The 12,042-nt window shown below is 37.2% G+C and overlaps 1 protein-coding gene across 24 annotated transcripts in view; it reads left to right on the plus strand.

Moving 5' to 3' along the window:
• Positions 1-12,042, plus strand: part of LOC116250286 (uncharacterized) — a 66,851-nt gene that overhangs the window by 5,424 nt on the left and 49,385 nt on the right. For 5 of the 24 annotated variants that reach the window (XR_007572719.1, XR_007572724.1, XR_007572723.1 and 2 more), the window contains exon 1: positions 3,778-4,517. The exons of 5 other annotated variants lie outside the window; for them this stretch is intronic. Coding sequence is in view for 8 of the 19 variants with exons in the window: in XM_050076558.1 (XP_049932515.1) it covers positions 3,587-3,771; positions 4,469-4,517 (234 nt within the window). In the remaining 11 variants the exon portion in view is untranslated. 14 more of the 24 variants (XR_007572733.1, XR_007572726.1, XM_050076558.1 and 11 more) reach the window with 9 other exon arrangements.

The raw sequence follows: 12,042 nt of genomic DNA on the forward strand, positions 1-12,042 counted from the left end.
TCATCAATCTAGGGCTTGAATTTTTTATTCCTCTAGCTTGGGTTGTCCCTTTATTGAATTGTCTTTTGGTTGTCTTTTATTTCCAAGAGGCCTCTACATGGTGGAGGCTTGATTTCTCATTTTGGATTTGAGACTGACTACATAAATTTTATATGAGGTAAATGGTTCCAGCTTGGTGTATTTAGACAATGCAGCTACATCTCAAAAGCCATATGCTGTTTTGGAAGTTCTTCATGATTATGTGAGGGCTACAGCTCAAATGGTCACCACAATATTCATTATTTAAGGTATCCCAACATAACGCCCCATACCTACCCTTACCTCCTCTCTCTCTCTCTCTCCCTCCCTTGTCTTGATTGCTTGCTCACTCACATGCATGTTCACAGTTGGACACCCACAATGATGCACTCTTCCTGTTTGCAAGGAAGCAAGAAAAAGAAAATTCCTTGTTCTAAAATTATATGTTTTTGTATATCAAGGAAGGAAAAAAATAAGGGTAGTTCATTGGGTGCATGGTAAATCATTTGATTTAATCTTTTTTCAATAGTTTTATTATTTGGCGTATTAAAAAAATAAGGGTAGTTCATTGGGTGCATGGTAAATCATTTGATTTAATCTTTTTTCAATAGTTTTATTATTTGGCGTATTGTGCGGTAAGTATTTGAAAAGACCCTGGAACCTTAGTGTCGTCTGTCATTTTTCATTGTTTCTAGCAGCAGCAGTCTGACCCATATAAGTGCCTAATGTCCTATACACTCATCATGTTAATAATTTTCTATAATTAATATGTTACAAGTGAAATCATTGGCTAATAATATTGAGCCTATCTTGTCTATGTCAAGTGTAGTGGGCTATGTCCAGAATGTAATCAGGGTCTCTATCAGATCTCAACCTGGAATAGCTGCCACATCCCTAACTATGTCTTTTATAATCAGGCTGGCAAAGCATCTATATAAGCATATTGTGTCATTATTTAGTGAAGTTTTGCATATATTGACAAACAACCATTGATTGCAGCATGAACATAAACCATGAGAAGAGAATTCGTTTTGTTGATACTCTAGCCATCTAGAATCTGCAATACAACATCAGATTGGCAGACGTACACGCAAGGGTGCGGTTAGTAGATCCCTCTTTGAACCCAGTATGATTTTGCATGCCCTACAATGCTAGCTCTGCTGGTTCTTTCAAAATGATTGTTAGTGACTGCCTGCATTCTCAGGAATGGATTCATGTATTTGTACTTCTCACAAAGCTCTTAGATTTTCTATTGTTTTCAGTTATATTCAGATGTATTTTATGTGCATTATGGACAAATTTGTGACCCTCAAACTGAAGCAGCTTTGCGCTTTTAAGTTCATTCATATCGATGCATATAGTTCAACATCGTGGGCAGTAGACTATTGCTACTCATTTTCTTTTTTTCATGTACTTAACACAATGCTCTGTTCAATGCTCAAGTTGTTGATTAGTTGTGACTTTGGAGGGTTATGGATTAGCCCCATTTATTACTTTCTTGTTTTGTTTATCTATCATTGTTCACACATAAAGTTACCATTGTTTAGTGGGCAAAGGCAAATGGGAAAGTGGACCTCATGCACTCGATGGATTTCAGGCTTTATAGGGATATGAATTTAGATTGTGGATTTGGATGTGAATATTTGATCATGTAGGAAAACAATTACCCTTATAATAGTCTTGTTGAGGTCTATGATTGACCGCCAGCCACATAAAGGTGCAATAAAGGTGCAATTTCACTTGATGTTATTAAAACTTATGTTAAGCTTGACTTCATCTAAATGAATGGTGTACCAGAGTTTATTGTTGTCAAAGATTTTCTAGAGGTTCTAAGTTATTCAAAAGTTTCAAGGAGTGTGTCACATACAAAGAAAACTTGCTCGTTTCAATGAGTCTCAAAGTGTTGAGAATTATTTAAGTTGTCATTTCTGTTTTTTCTTATGGAAAATGCATTTTGTAGGTAGCGTAGGCAGCATTTACTTGTTATTTTTATGTCTATGCATTTCATGTCCATGGAGAGAAAAATTTTCGTAGTTTTAACTTTTTCTTTTTTCCATGTGTTTTTTGTTTTTAAAATTTTTAGGTGAATTCTTAATGTTTAAAAATTAAATTATCTATTTTTACATTACGTATGTAACCTTGAATCCTACCAATATGGATCACATCATGCATCTTTACACCATTGTATGCGTGTCTTCATTATCAACCACGTTTAGTTGATTGCTGTCAAACCACAGTTCGATCAACTATCATGAACTAGAATCCGGTCTGTTCAGTCGTATTTGTTTTCAACTTTTTCAATTCATGATCTATGTTTATAATAGTGTTTTGTTTTTTGTATATTAAATTGTCTGCTTAGCATTTATTAGTTTATTAAGAAATCTCTTGCTTTGCAATTTTTTGAATTATAGGTCAGGGGAAGGTAAATTACGTATGCATTTATCCATTTAATTTTTCTAGATGATGGATAGAGTTTGGTGAACCTTTATGTTGCATTTCTTGTACCATAGTTGCCTTGTGATGGAGTTGGAAGAATACATGACTTGACAGTTTACCATTGGTCTCATGGACTGATCACAATTCTTGAATATTGTTGTTTGCAATAAGGTTCTGACTTCGTTAACAAAATAGGCTATGGGTAACCAATTATGACAAAAATTATGTTTGATGCCTTGATAGTACGGCAAGAGAGATTTAGATTATAATCTTGGATTTGATGTGTTTCATGTATTCAAAGCCACACTTGAACCTGGGAGCCGATAAATTTGCAATCGAATTAGGCGTAGAAGTTGAATCTTATTCCTCAGATTTGACTTCAATTTCGCGGGTCTGGATTTAAATATGATTCTTATTGAGGAAAAAAATCGAAGCTCTTATCATATAGGAGAACTTCAATTATACTAGAAAATTAATGATAGTATTCGTGTAGGGACAAGTATGGAATTAACACTCAGGATCAAGAATTAGAAAACGTGGCCGTGTCTGGTTTGCTCCAAGTTCCAAAATTTGCAAATCTGGTGAAAGTCTGAAACTCTGAAACCACGTTTTTACTGATAGAGGTACCAGTAATTCGAGCACTTCGTGGGTCATGCGGTTTGGACACGGCAACCCTTGGCAACCCTTGACGCGGTTCGCACGCGGTCCCTTCTTTTTTAAACTTTTCCCACTTTTCCCCCGGTCTTTTTTTTCTCTCTCTCGGATCGTCTCGATTGAAAAGGGCAAGAACGCCGTCTGTTCCCTCTCATCGCTTTTTAAAATTTTTCCCTCGTCTTAGTCTCTCCCATCTTTTGGTTCGACCATAAGCGAAGGGCCGTGACAAATTTTTCCCTCGTCTTAGTCTCTCCCATCTTTTGGTTCGACCGTGGTGATGACAAGAAGAACAAATGCTCCATTGTGGGATCTCCGTACAGAAAGGAAGGCCGGATTACTAGTGAGAGTGGAGATTTTAGATCTCCATGAGTGCGAGATCTGCCCATGCCCATGCGATGAGAAGAAGCAGCAGTAAGCGGATCCAATTTTCTCCGAGACACCACGCTTCATCCTCTCCTTCCCACTTTCTTCTTGATTTATGGCGGTTTCTTCCTTCATGGCACCTAAAAGGGAAAAGCCCTCTGCGTCGTCGATTACCCGGAAAGAAATGTCACCTTTGAGGCAGGCTGATGCTTCTGTTGCAAGCGATGAGAAGATGGAGTGGAGTCATTTCATCGGTGTGGGCGGCAAAGGCCTGTCCGCTATCTCGATTCTCACTCCCGGGCAAGATACGCTTCCTCCCTGCTCTTGTTTGCTCTAGTTTGCTCTAATTCTTAGGTTGTTGATACATCCATGTCTCTCTCTCTCTTTAAGGGCGTCCCTTAACTTCCTCCTTTGGCCGGCAGCCATCGCCGGTGTGTGATGGGTGTTGGCAGTCCTCTCCGCCCTTCAGTTGTGTTCATGTGTGGTTTCCTATTGGGATTCCTCTATAGTCGGTCAGGTTTATCATTGCAGGCTGGGGTCTTTCATTTCGGCTCTGTGCTAGGAGTTTTGTTTGGGTTTCTTCCGTTGAAGTTGTTGCTGGTTTCTCACATTTGGTTGGGTTTCTCCCGTTGAAGTTGTTGCTGGTTTCTGACATTTGGGTTCGCATTGGGTCGGATGCTTTGGTCACCACTTGGATCGCCGCTTTCTAGTACGGCGCTTGGGTCCCTGCTGGTTCTGTTGTGGGTCGCCGCTTAGGTCGTTGTTGTCGGTCTGACCGCCTTGTGTCATCCCTTAAGTTGCTGTTGGGTCTGCCGCTTGTGTCACTCTTGACGTCTACCTTTTGGTTCACCGCTGTCGGTTGGGCATGCCGTTTAGTTGATGTTGCTACTGAGTCGCCACTACCGCTTCTGTTTGCTGCTAGGTCGCATTTATCGTCTTTGGGTTTGTTGCTGGGTCATTACTGTGACTATTGTTGTGCATTCATCGCATTATGCAGCTGTTCAAATTCCAACCAGCCATTCGGGGAGGTTGGGCGTTTTTCTCAGGTATTGCAATTGGGTCTCTTCTGATAATGATTTGTTTACTGGGTTCACGTTTCCTTCTTCAATGACAATGCTTTTTCATGGATGGGGAAGGTGGGCACTCAAGCTGTCGGGCGTTCTCCAACATGCCTGATACTTATGATTTACTGGTTCATTTTTGTTTGGTTTGTTGGTGGTCTCACTGCATTATATTTGTATGTTACTAGTGCCAACCAGGTCACTGTTTTCTTTTAATCCTAAAGTGATAAGTTTTATCTGCTGCATGTAGTTTCCTTTCTATACGATTATATGCTGTATTTCTGTTTGTTGTTTGAATCCATCCTTGTATTGTTTTCTCGTTTAGAATATCAGATGCATTTGACTTCAACTTACAATCACAGAGTAATATAATGCTTCCTTTGTGACTCCGGACATAGATGTAGGTGTCATTGTCTGCTGGACATGTATATTTCATGTTTAATAAGTCTTGTATAAAGCATACATTTGGGTGGAGAAGTTATGCAGAAAATTAGTAAAACTTGTTTCAACATTGTAGATTGGGTTAGATTTGACCTCTGTTCTAGATCATAAATCCAAATCTGAAATCCAACATCGCAGACCGGATCAGATTAGACAACTGATCCAAATCTTAGGACGAAATCCCAAATCCAATTTTGTGAACGGAATCAGATTAGAGCTCTCGTCTATTTCTTCGATCCAAACACAGTGAAGATACACAATAAAATGAGAGGTTTTCTAATTTATTGTAAATTCTTTTCAAAACCCTTATCAATCTTTGAAATCATTTCAAGAATGTTACTATGTCTATATAAATCTTTGAAACAATTTTCTAAGTTTTCCAAAATTTTGTAAATTGACTTCAAATTCCTATGATTTGATTTTTTTTGAATTTTCTCAATTTCTTGTGAGATTTGATTTCGTATTTTTCGTAAATCTTTGTTGAATTTTCAAGTTTTTAAATGCACCTGTCAACATTCGAGTTTCTAAATTCCATTGGATTGTATGAATTTTTAAAACTATTTTAAACATGGTCTTGATATTTTAAAATTCACATCCACAATCAAAATATGCATTTGACATCCTAGAGGACACTAAATAAGAGAGACCACCATTGTAGATGCTTGTCCATGTTCTCCAAAATTGTGCAATTTGACTTCAAATTCTTTTGATTTTCTTTGAATCTTCTCAGATTTGTATTCGATTTGCTACATTTCCTAAAAATGCATGTTAATTTCTCAAATGTATGAATTTTGAAAACAATTTTTAACATGGTCTAAACTAGAGGTTCAAATTTTAATATTAAAATTCAAAGTCCACATTCAATTTACCAATCCAATTTCTGAGACTGATTAGTCCTCTAATCTAGAGCTTTCATGTAAAGCCCACATACAACATCCTAGACCATGTCTGATCCAAACCAATTCAACACCCATACCTCTGATCCAAACCTTAGGTCTAAATCCCTAATTCAACACCCATACCAGATCAGGAATGACCTCTGATCTATTTTATAGATCCTAATCCTAAATCACACATCACAGAACAAATTCAAATCCCTTATGCATTTTGAAATCATTTCCAGTATTTTACTTCATCTATATACATTTTTGATACCACTCTCTGAGTTTTCCAAATTTTTGTAAATTGACTTCACATTCTTATGATTGATTTTCTTTGAATTTTCTCAATTTCTAGTGTCTTCAAATATTTTTTGATTTGATTTCATACTTTTCTTAAATCTTTGTCAAATTCTCAAGGTTGTAAATGTAAACTTTCAAGTTTCTAAAGTCCATTGGATTTTATAAATTTTCAAAATGATTTTAAACATGGTCTAGACTTCTGTATATTTTAAAAATCACATCTGCATTCAAAAACATGTATGCATTCGGCATCCTAGACCGGGTAAAATGACACCTCAGTTCTACTTGCTTGTTCAAAATCCGCAATCCAACATCCTAGACCCGATTAGATGAGACCTTTGATCGCGTAGGGGACTAGATCAGACCTATGATCTATTTCTTAGATCAAAATCCCTAATCCAACATCATATACTTGATCACATAAAAAAATGAGTGATTTTCTGATTTGTTGCAAATTCTTTTCAAATCCTTTAGGAAGTTTTGAAATCATTTGAAGAATATTAGTTTGTCTATATAAGTCTTTGAAATCATTGTCAAGTCTTCCAAAATTGTGCAAGTTGGCTTCAAATTCTTTTCATTTTCGTAGAATCTTCTCAATTTCTCGTTGTATCTTTAAATTTCTTGTATTTGATGTGTGACATTTCCTAAATGCTTGTTAAATTCTCAAGTTTTTAATTGCACTTTTTACTCTCGAGTTTTTCAAATTACACTTGATTGTTCAAATTTGTAAAACAATTTTAAACATGGTCTGAACTCTCTGGTTCAGATTTTAAAAGTCGAAATCCAATTTCGAATTACCAATCCAAGAGACCGTATAAGATTGGACCTCTACTCTAGAGCTTTGGTTTGATTCCTGCATACAACATCCTAGACCAGATCAGAGCTGACCTTTGATCCAAAACATAGTTATGAATCCCTTTTTCAACACCCCATACCGGATCAGGTCAGACCTCTGATCTATTTCTTGCATCCAAATCCTAAATCAAACATCATTGAACAGATTCAAATCCCTTTTGAGTATTTGGAATCATTTCCCGTGTTTTACTTTGTCTATATACATCTTTGAAACCACTCTCTAAGTTTTCCAAAATTTTGTAACTTGAATTCAAATTCTTATGATTCATTTTCTGTGAATTTTCTCAATTTCTTTTGAGTTCTTCAGATTTTTTGGATTTGATTTCGTACTTTTCTAAAATCTGTGCTAAATTCTCAAACTTGTTAATGCACCTTTATACTTTCAAGTTTCTAAATACCATTGGATTGTATAATTTTTCAAAATGATTTTAAACATGGTCTAGACTTGGGTTTAATGTTTTAAAATTCACATCCATTTTCAAAAAAATATTCATTCGACGTCCTAGACTGGATAAAACGAGACCTCCGTTCTTACTGCTAGTTCAAAACCCGCAATCCAACATCCTAGACCGGATTAGATGAGACCTCTGATCTGGACCTTAGAGACGAGACCTCCGTTGTAGATGCTTGTTGAAAACGCCTTGCTTCGAGCTATGGAACCAAATATAGCTAAGTATAGTTAAATTTAAAAGTGCTGAAGGCATTTTAGAGTATCTAAGATTAATGTATGCTCAGTCAAATTGGACAAGACGATACGAACTAGCTCAAGATTTGAGAGGTTTAAGTTAAGGAAATTAATCCATCCACTCCTTTGAGATGCACAAGATGTAAGGACTAACGAGTATCCTGAGTGTAAAAAGATGGAAATAGAAGAAGGGAACAAGAATATGTCATAGAATTTTTGATGGCCTTCAGATCTGTATTCGTTGCCAAAAGCTTGTGTTCTTTAGTTCAAATTGTTTCCAAACTTATGGTAGAATACGCTAAAAATAAGTCATTGGGAGGAAATTGTGTAGAAGACTCTGCGCTGTCTAAAACATTTGGTAGAAGATGAGGTAGTGGGAAATAAGGCTGGGCGTCGGGTCGAGAAAATCCCGACCCGGGCCGGATAGGCCGGCCCAGCGGCGGCCCGGTCGGCCCGTCTCCCTCTCCCTTTCCTACTTCCCCCCTTCCCGTCTCTCCTTCCCCCTTCCCGTCTCCCTCCCCTTTTCCGGCAACCCGCACAGCTACCCAGCTCCAACATGCTTCACCCTCTGGTTTGGCCATCCGCGGATCATCAAAGCTCGTCAATGCCACCTACTTGTTGATCTCTGTTCTACTTCAACAACATCGCCACCTGCTCGAGCTCTTACTAGCAGCACAAGTCGTCAGATGTCTTCATCGCCACCAATTTCATTCGGATGATCGACTCCCCTTCCTATCGACATCGATTTTAGGTCATTCCTTCAATCACTGCCATTTGAAACATCACCACCCTCCTCCGGCTTTAAGTGGAACCCAGATTATCACTGTCCCCATTTTCGAAGCCCCCAACCCACCTGCACCTCGATCGTCTCTCTCTTTCTCGTTTTCTGAATCTCCAAAACCTCAACTGGGCAGCCCATCCTCCCCCCATTCCATTGCCTCCGCTCAGCCTGCGCTCCATCTTTGTTCTTCACACGAGGCCCTTGCTGTAACCGACTTCACACGAAGTATCCGACTTCATCTCCGGAGTCAGGCGACCACGGTGTGAGGGATTTGCACGACAACGCCGACAAGGCGCAGAAGGAAGAGGGTTTAGGGCTTTGGGAGGGGGAAACGCCGCACGGTCTCTGCAAGAAGGAGAACGACGAGCGAGGAGGTCGGTCGGCGGGCAGGAGGAGGTCGGTCGGCGGCTGGAGGAGGTCGGTCGGCGGGCCGGGCCGGGCCTAATTTTTGGTGGCCACGCCCGGTACCCGGTACCCGGCTCGGCCCGACGGGCCGGATCGGGCCGTCCCGATACCCACCCCTAGTGGGAAATCATTTGAAATGAGAAGGGATGAACGATATTCGGTGCAACTATTGTAATTAAAGAACTGTGACACATGAAATTCAATTGCTTAGTGCTAAAGAAAAAAAAAGGAATGTATGTTGCTAGCTCTTGTGGGGATGAAAATGAGATGGAAGACACCTAACATGAGTGCAAGTAAAAGAAATCTCCTCAACTGGAGACAGATAATCAATTTTGTGGTAACATCCTTTAAAGCATTCAAAAATTTCCAAGGCATACGGCTCTTATCAGTTTTACGATTTGATGATTTTTTGGCTTTTCTTTTTACAATTGCAAATGGTTTCAAACTGTGTTTTAGAAAGTTAGCACTTTCTGTAAATTTTGGTGAATTGGTGAATTGTAAATTCCTAATTACTTGAAAAGTAGCACTCTGATTTACATAATTTACTATCTTAGAAGTTTTAAAACTTCATATTAGACCTAGTTTTTCTTTTAAACCATTTTGTCATTTTGCAAAGTTGCAAACATTGTTTCAAACTCATAAAGTTTTGAAGGATTGGAACATTTTGATGTTGTTTAGACTTTTATAATAAAACACGTTTTTGTAGGCTTTTGTGAAATTCATGTGCTATTTGAAATTTTGCAAAAGTTAATAAAAGCTTTTCTGGTTTAACAAAATTGCTGCACTTTTTCATATGTTTCTAAAGATTGCGGCTGTTTACGTTTTCTACAAAAAATGTTAGATTTCACGTATTTACTAATTTAAAAAAAAATCAAACATTTATAAACTGTTTGAAAGTTTTACCAGCTTTGTAATCTTTTAGAAACTTTCTGAAATTTTTTAACTTTTCAAATATGTGACAACAAATGCTTTCGCTGCTAACGAAACACAATTTTGAAATTTGGTTGCACAAACATTCAAAATTTTCATAACTCTTAGAAGTTCTACAACATGATGAAACTTTTGCCTTTTTTTTTGCAATTGATAATGGTTTCGAACTGTTTGGAAATATTACGAATGTTTTATTCCGGTTTCTAAAACTCTGCCCTTTTTTATAGATTTTGGTGAGGTATATGCTTAGTTTGAAATTTCGCTATTCATAAAATCTTTTCTATTTTTACACAATTCTTGCACTTTGTCACGCGTTTTGCAAAGACTATTACTCTAAAAAATTATAACTCTTCACGTTTCCTACAAAATGTCAAAATTTTCATACATTAATTAATTCTAAAGTTTATAAATGCTTATAAACCTTTCAAAAGTCTTTACACTTTACCAAATTTAACATCTGATTTCAATTCTGAAATGTCCTAAATAGTTTATAAGCATAGTCTGAGTTTTTGGGGAATTTTTAATTACTTTGAAAGTAATCCATAATTCTAATTACTTTGAATGTGGCACCAGTAATTTACAAAATTGCTGCACTTTTTCACATCTTTTGAAAAAACTGTATTGTTTTCCAAAGATAATGACTCTTTACCTTTTCTACAAAAATGTTAAATATTTCTCGTACTTACTAATTTGCAATTTTTAGACACTTATAATTTGTTTTGAAAGTTTTACTAGCTTTGTGATCTTTTTCATTCTTCCCAAAGTTTGTATATTTTCAAATATTTAATCTCAAATATATTTTGCCAGTAAAATATAATTTCAGAAATTCTTATAAGTTTTGTATAAATTTTCTAAAAATTTGTTAATTACTTGGAAGGAAGCGTTAAAATTTTATGAAATTTACAACTCTTACAAGCTTTATAAGTTGATAAAGCTTAGCTACTTTTTTTAGAATTGCAAACACATTGAAATTGATTTAAAATTCTGCAAATGTTTTGTTTGGTTATTAAAATTTAGCATTGCTTTATATGTTTTGGTGAAGTATGTGCATAATTTGATATTTTGCATGGCCACTTAGATGCATTGGTATAATGGTCAATTTTAAGAGGTTACTCGTTGGACAAAAGGGAAGTCAATGAAAAACATGCAATACTAAACTAGTGCGCTCAAAGGATGTGATGTGAATGATATGTGATCGTTTCATTTTAAGCGCAAAAGGTACGATGAACCCTGTACAACAAAAGGGAAAGCAGTCCTGTGAGACCTGGGAATTGCTCTAGGATTTTGATGAAGCAACATGGGCACCATCAAGTTAAAAATGTCAATTAGATGCAATTGAAATAAATGGCTGACTGGTTGACTCAACCAATGCACGACCAACTAGATGCATTGGTATAATGGTCAGTTTTAGGAGGTTACTCGTTAGACAAAAGGAAAGTCAATGAAAATCATGCAATACTAGACAAGTGCTCTAAGGGGATGTGATGTGAATGATATGTGATCGTCTCATTTTGAGCGCAAAAGATACGATAAACCCTCTTACAACAAAAGGAAAAGCAGTCCTTTGAGACGTGAAAACTACTCTAGGATCTTGATGAAGCAACATGCACACCATCAAGTTAAAAATGTTGGTTAGATGCAATTGAAATAAATGCCTGACTGGTTGACACGACTAATGCATGGCCAACTAGATGCATTGGTATAATGGTCAGTTTTAGGAGCTTATGCGTATTGCACAAGGAAAGTCAATCAAAAACATGCAATACTTGACAAGTGCAATCAAGGGATCTTATGTAAATGATATGTGATCGTGTCATTTTGAGCGAAAAAAGATACGATGAACCCCCTTACAAGAAAAGGCAAAGCAGTCCTGTGAGACATGAGGACTGATATGGGATCTTGATGAAGCAACATGTGTACCATCATGTTAAAAATGTCAATTAGATCCAATTGAAATAAATGGCTGACTGGTTAAGATGACCAATACATGGCCAACTACATGCATTGGTATAATGGTCACTTTTAGGAGGTTACTCGTTAGACATAAGGAAAGCCAATGAAAAACATGCAATACTAGACAAGTGCGCTCGAGGGATGTGATGTGAATGATATGTGATCGTCTCATTTTGAGCGGAAAACATACGATGAACCCCGTACAACAAAAAGGAAAGCAGTCTTGTGAGACCTGGGAATTGCTCTAGGATCTTGATGAAGCAACATGCGCACCATCAA

The sequence above is a fragment of the Nymphaea colorata genome, chromosome 3, assembly GCF_008831285.2.
Source record: "Nymphaea colorata isolate Beijing-Zhang1983 chromosome 3, ASM883128v2, whole genome shotgun sequence".
Classification (NCBI taxonomy): Eukaryota; Viridiplantae; Streptophyta; class Magnoliopsida; order Nymphaeales; family Nymphaeaceae; genus Nymphaea; species Nymphaea colorata.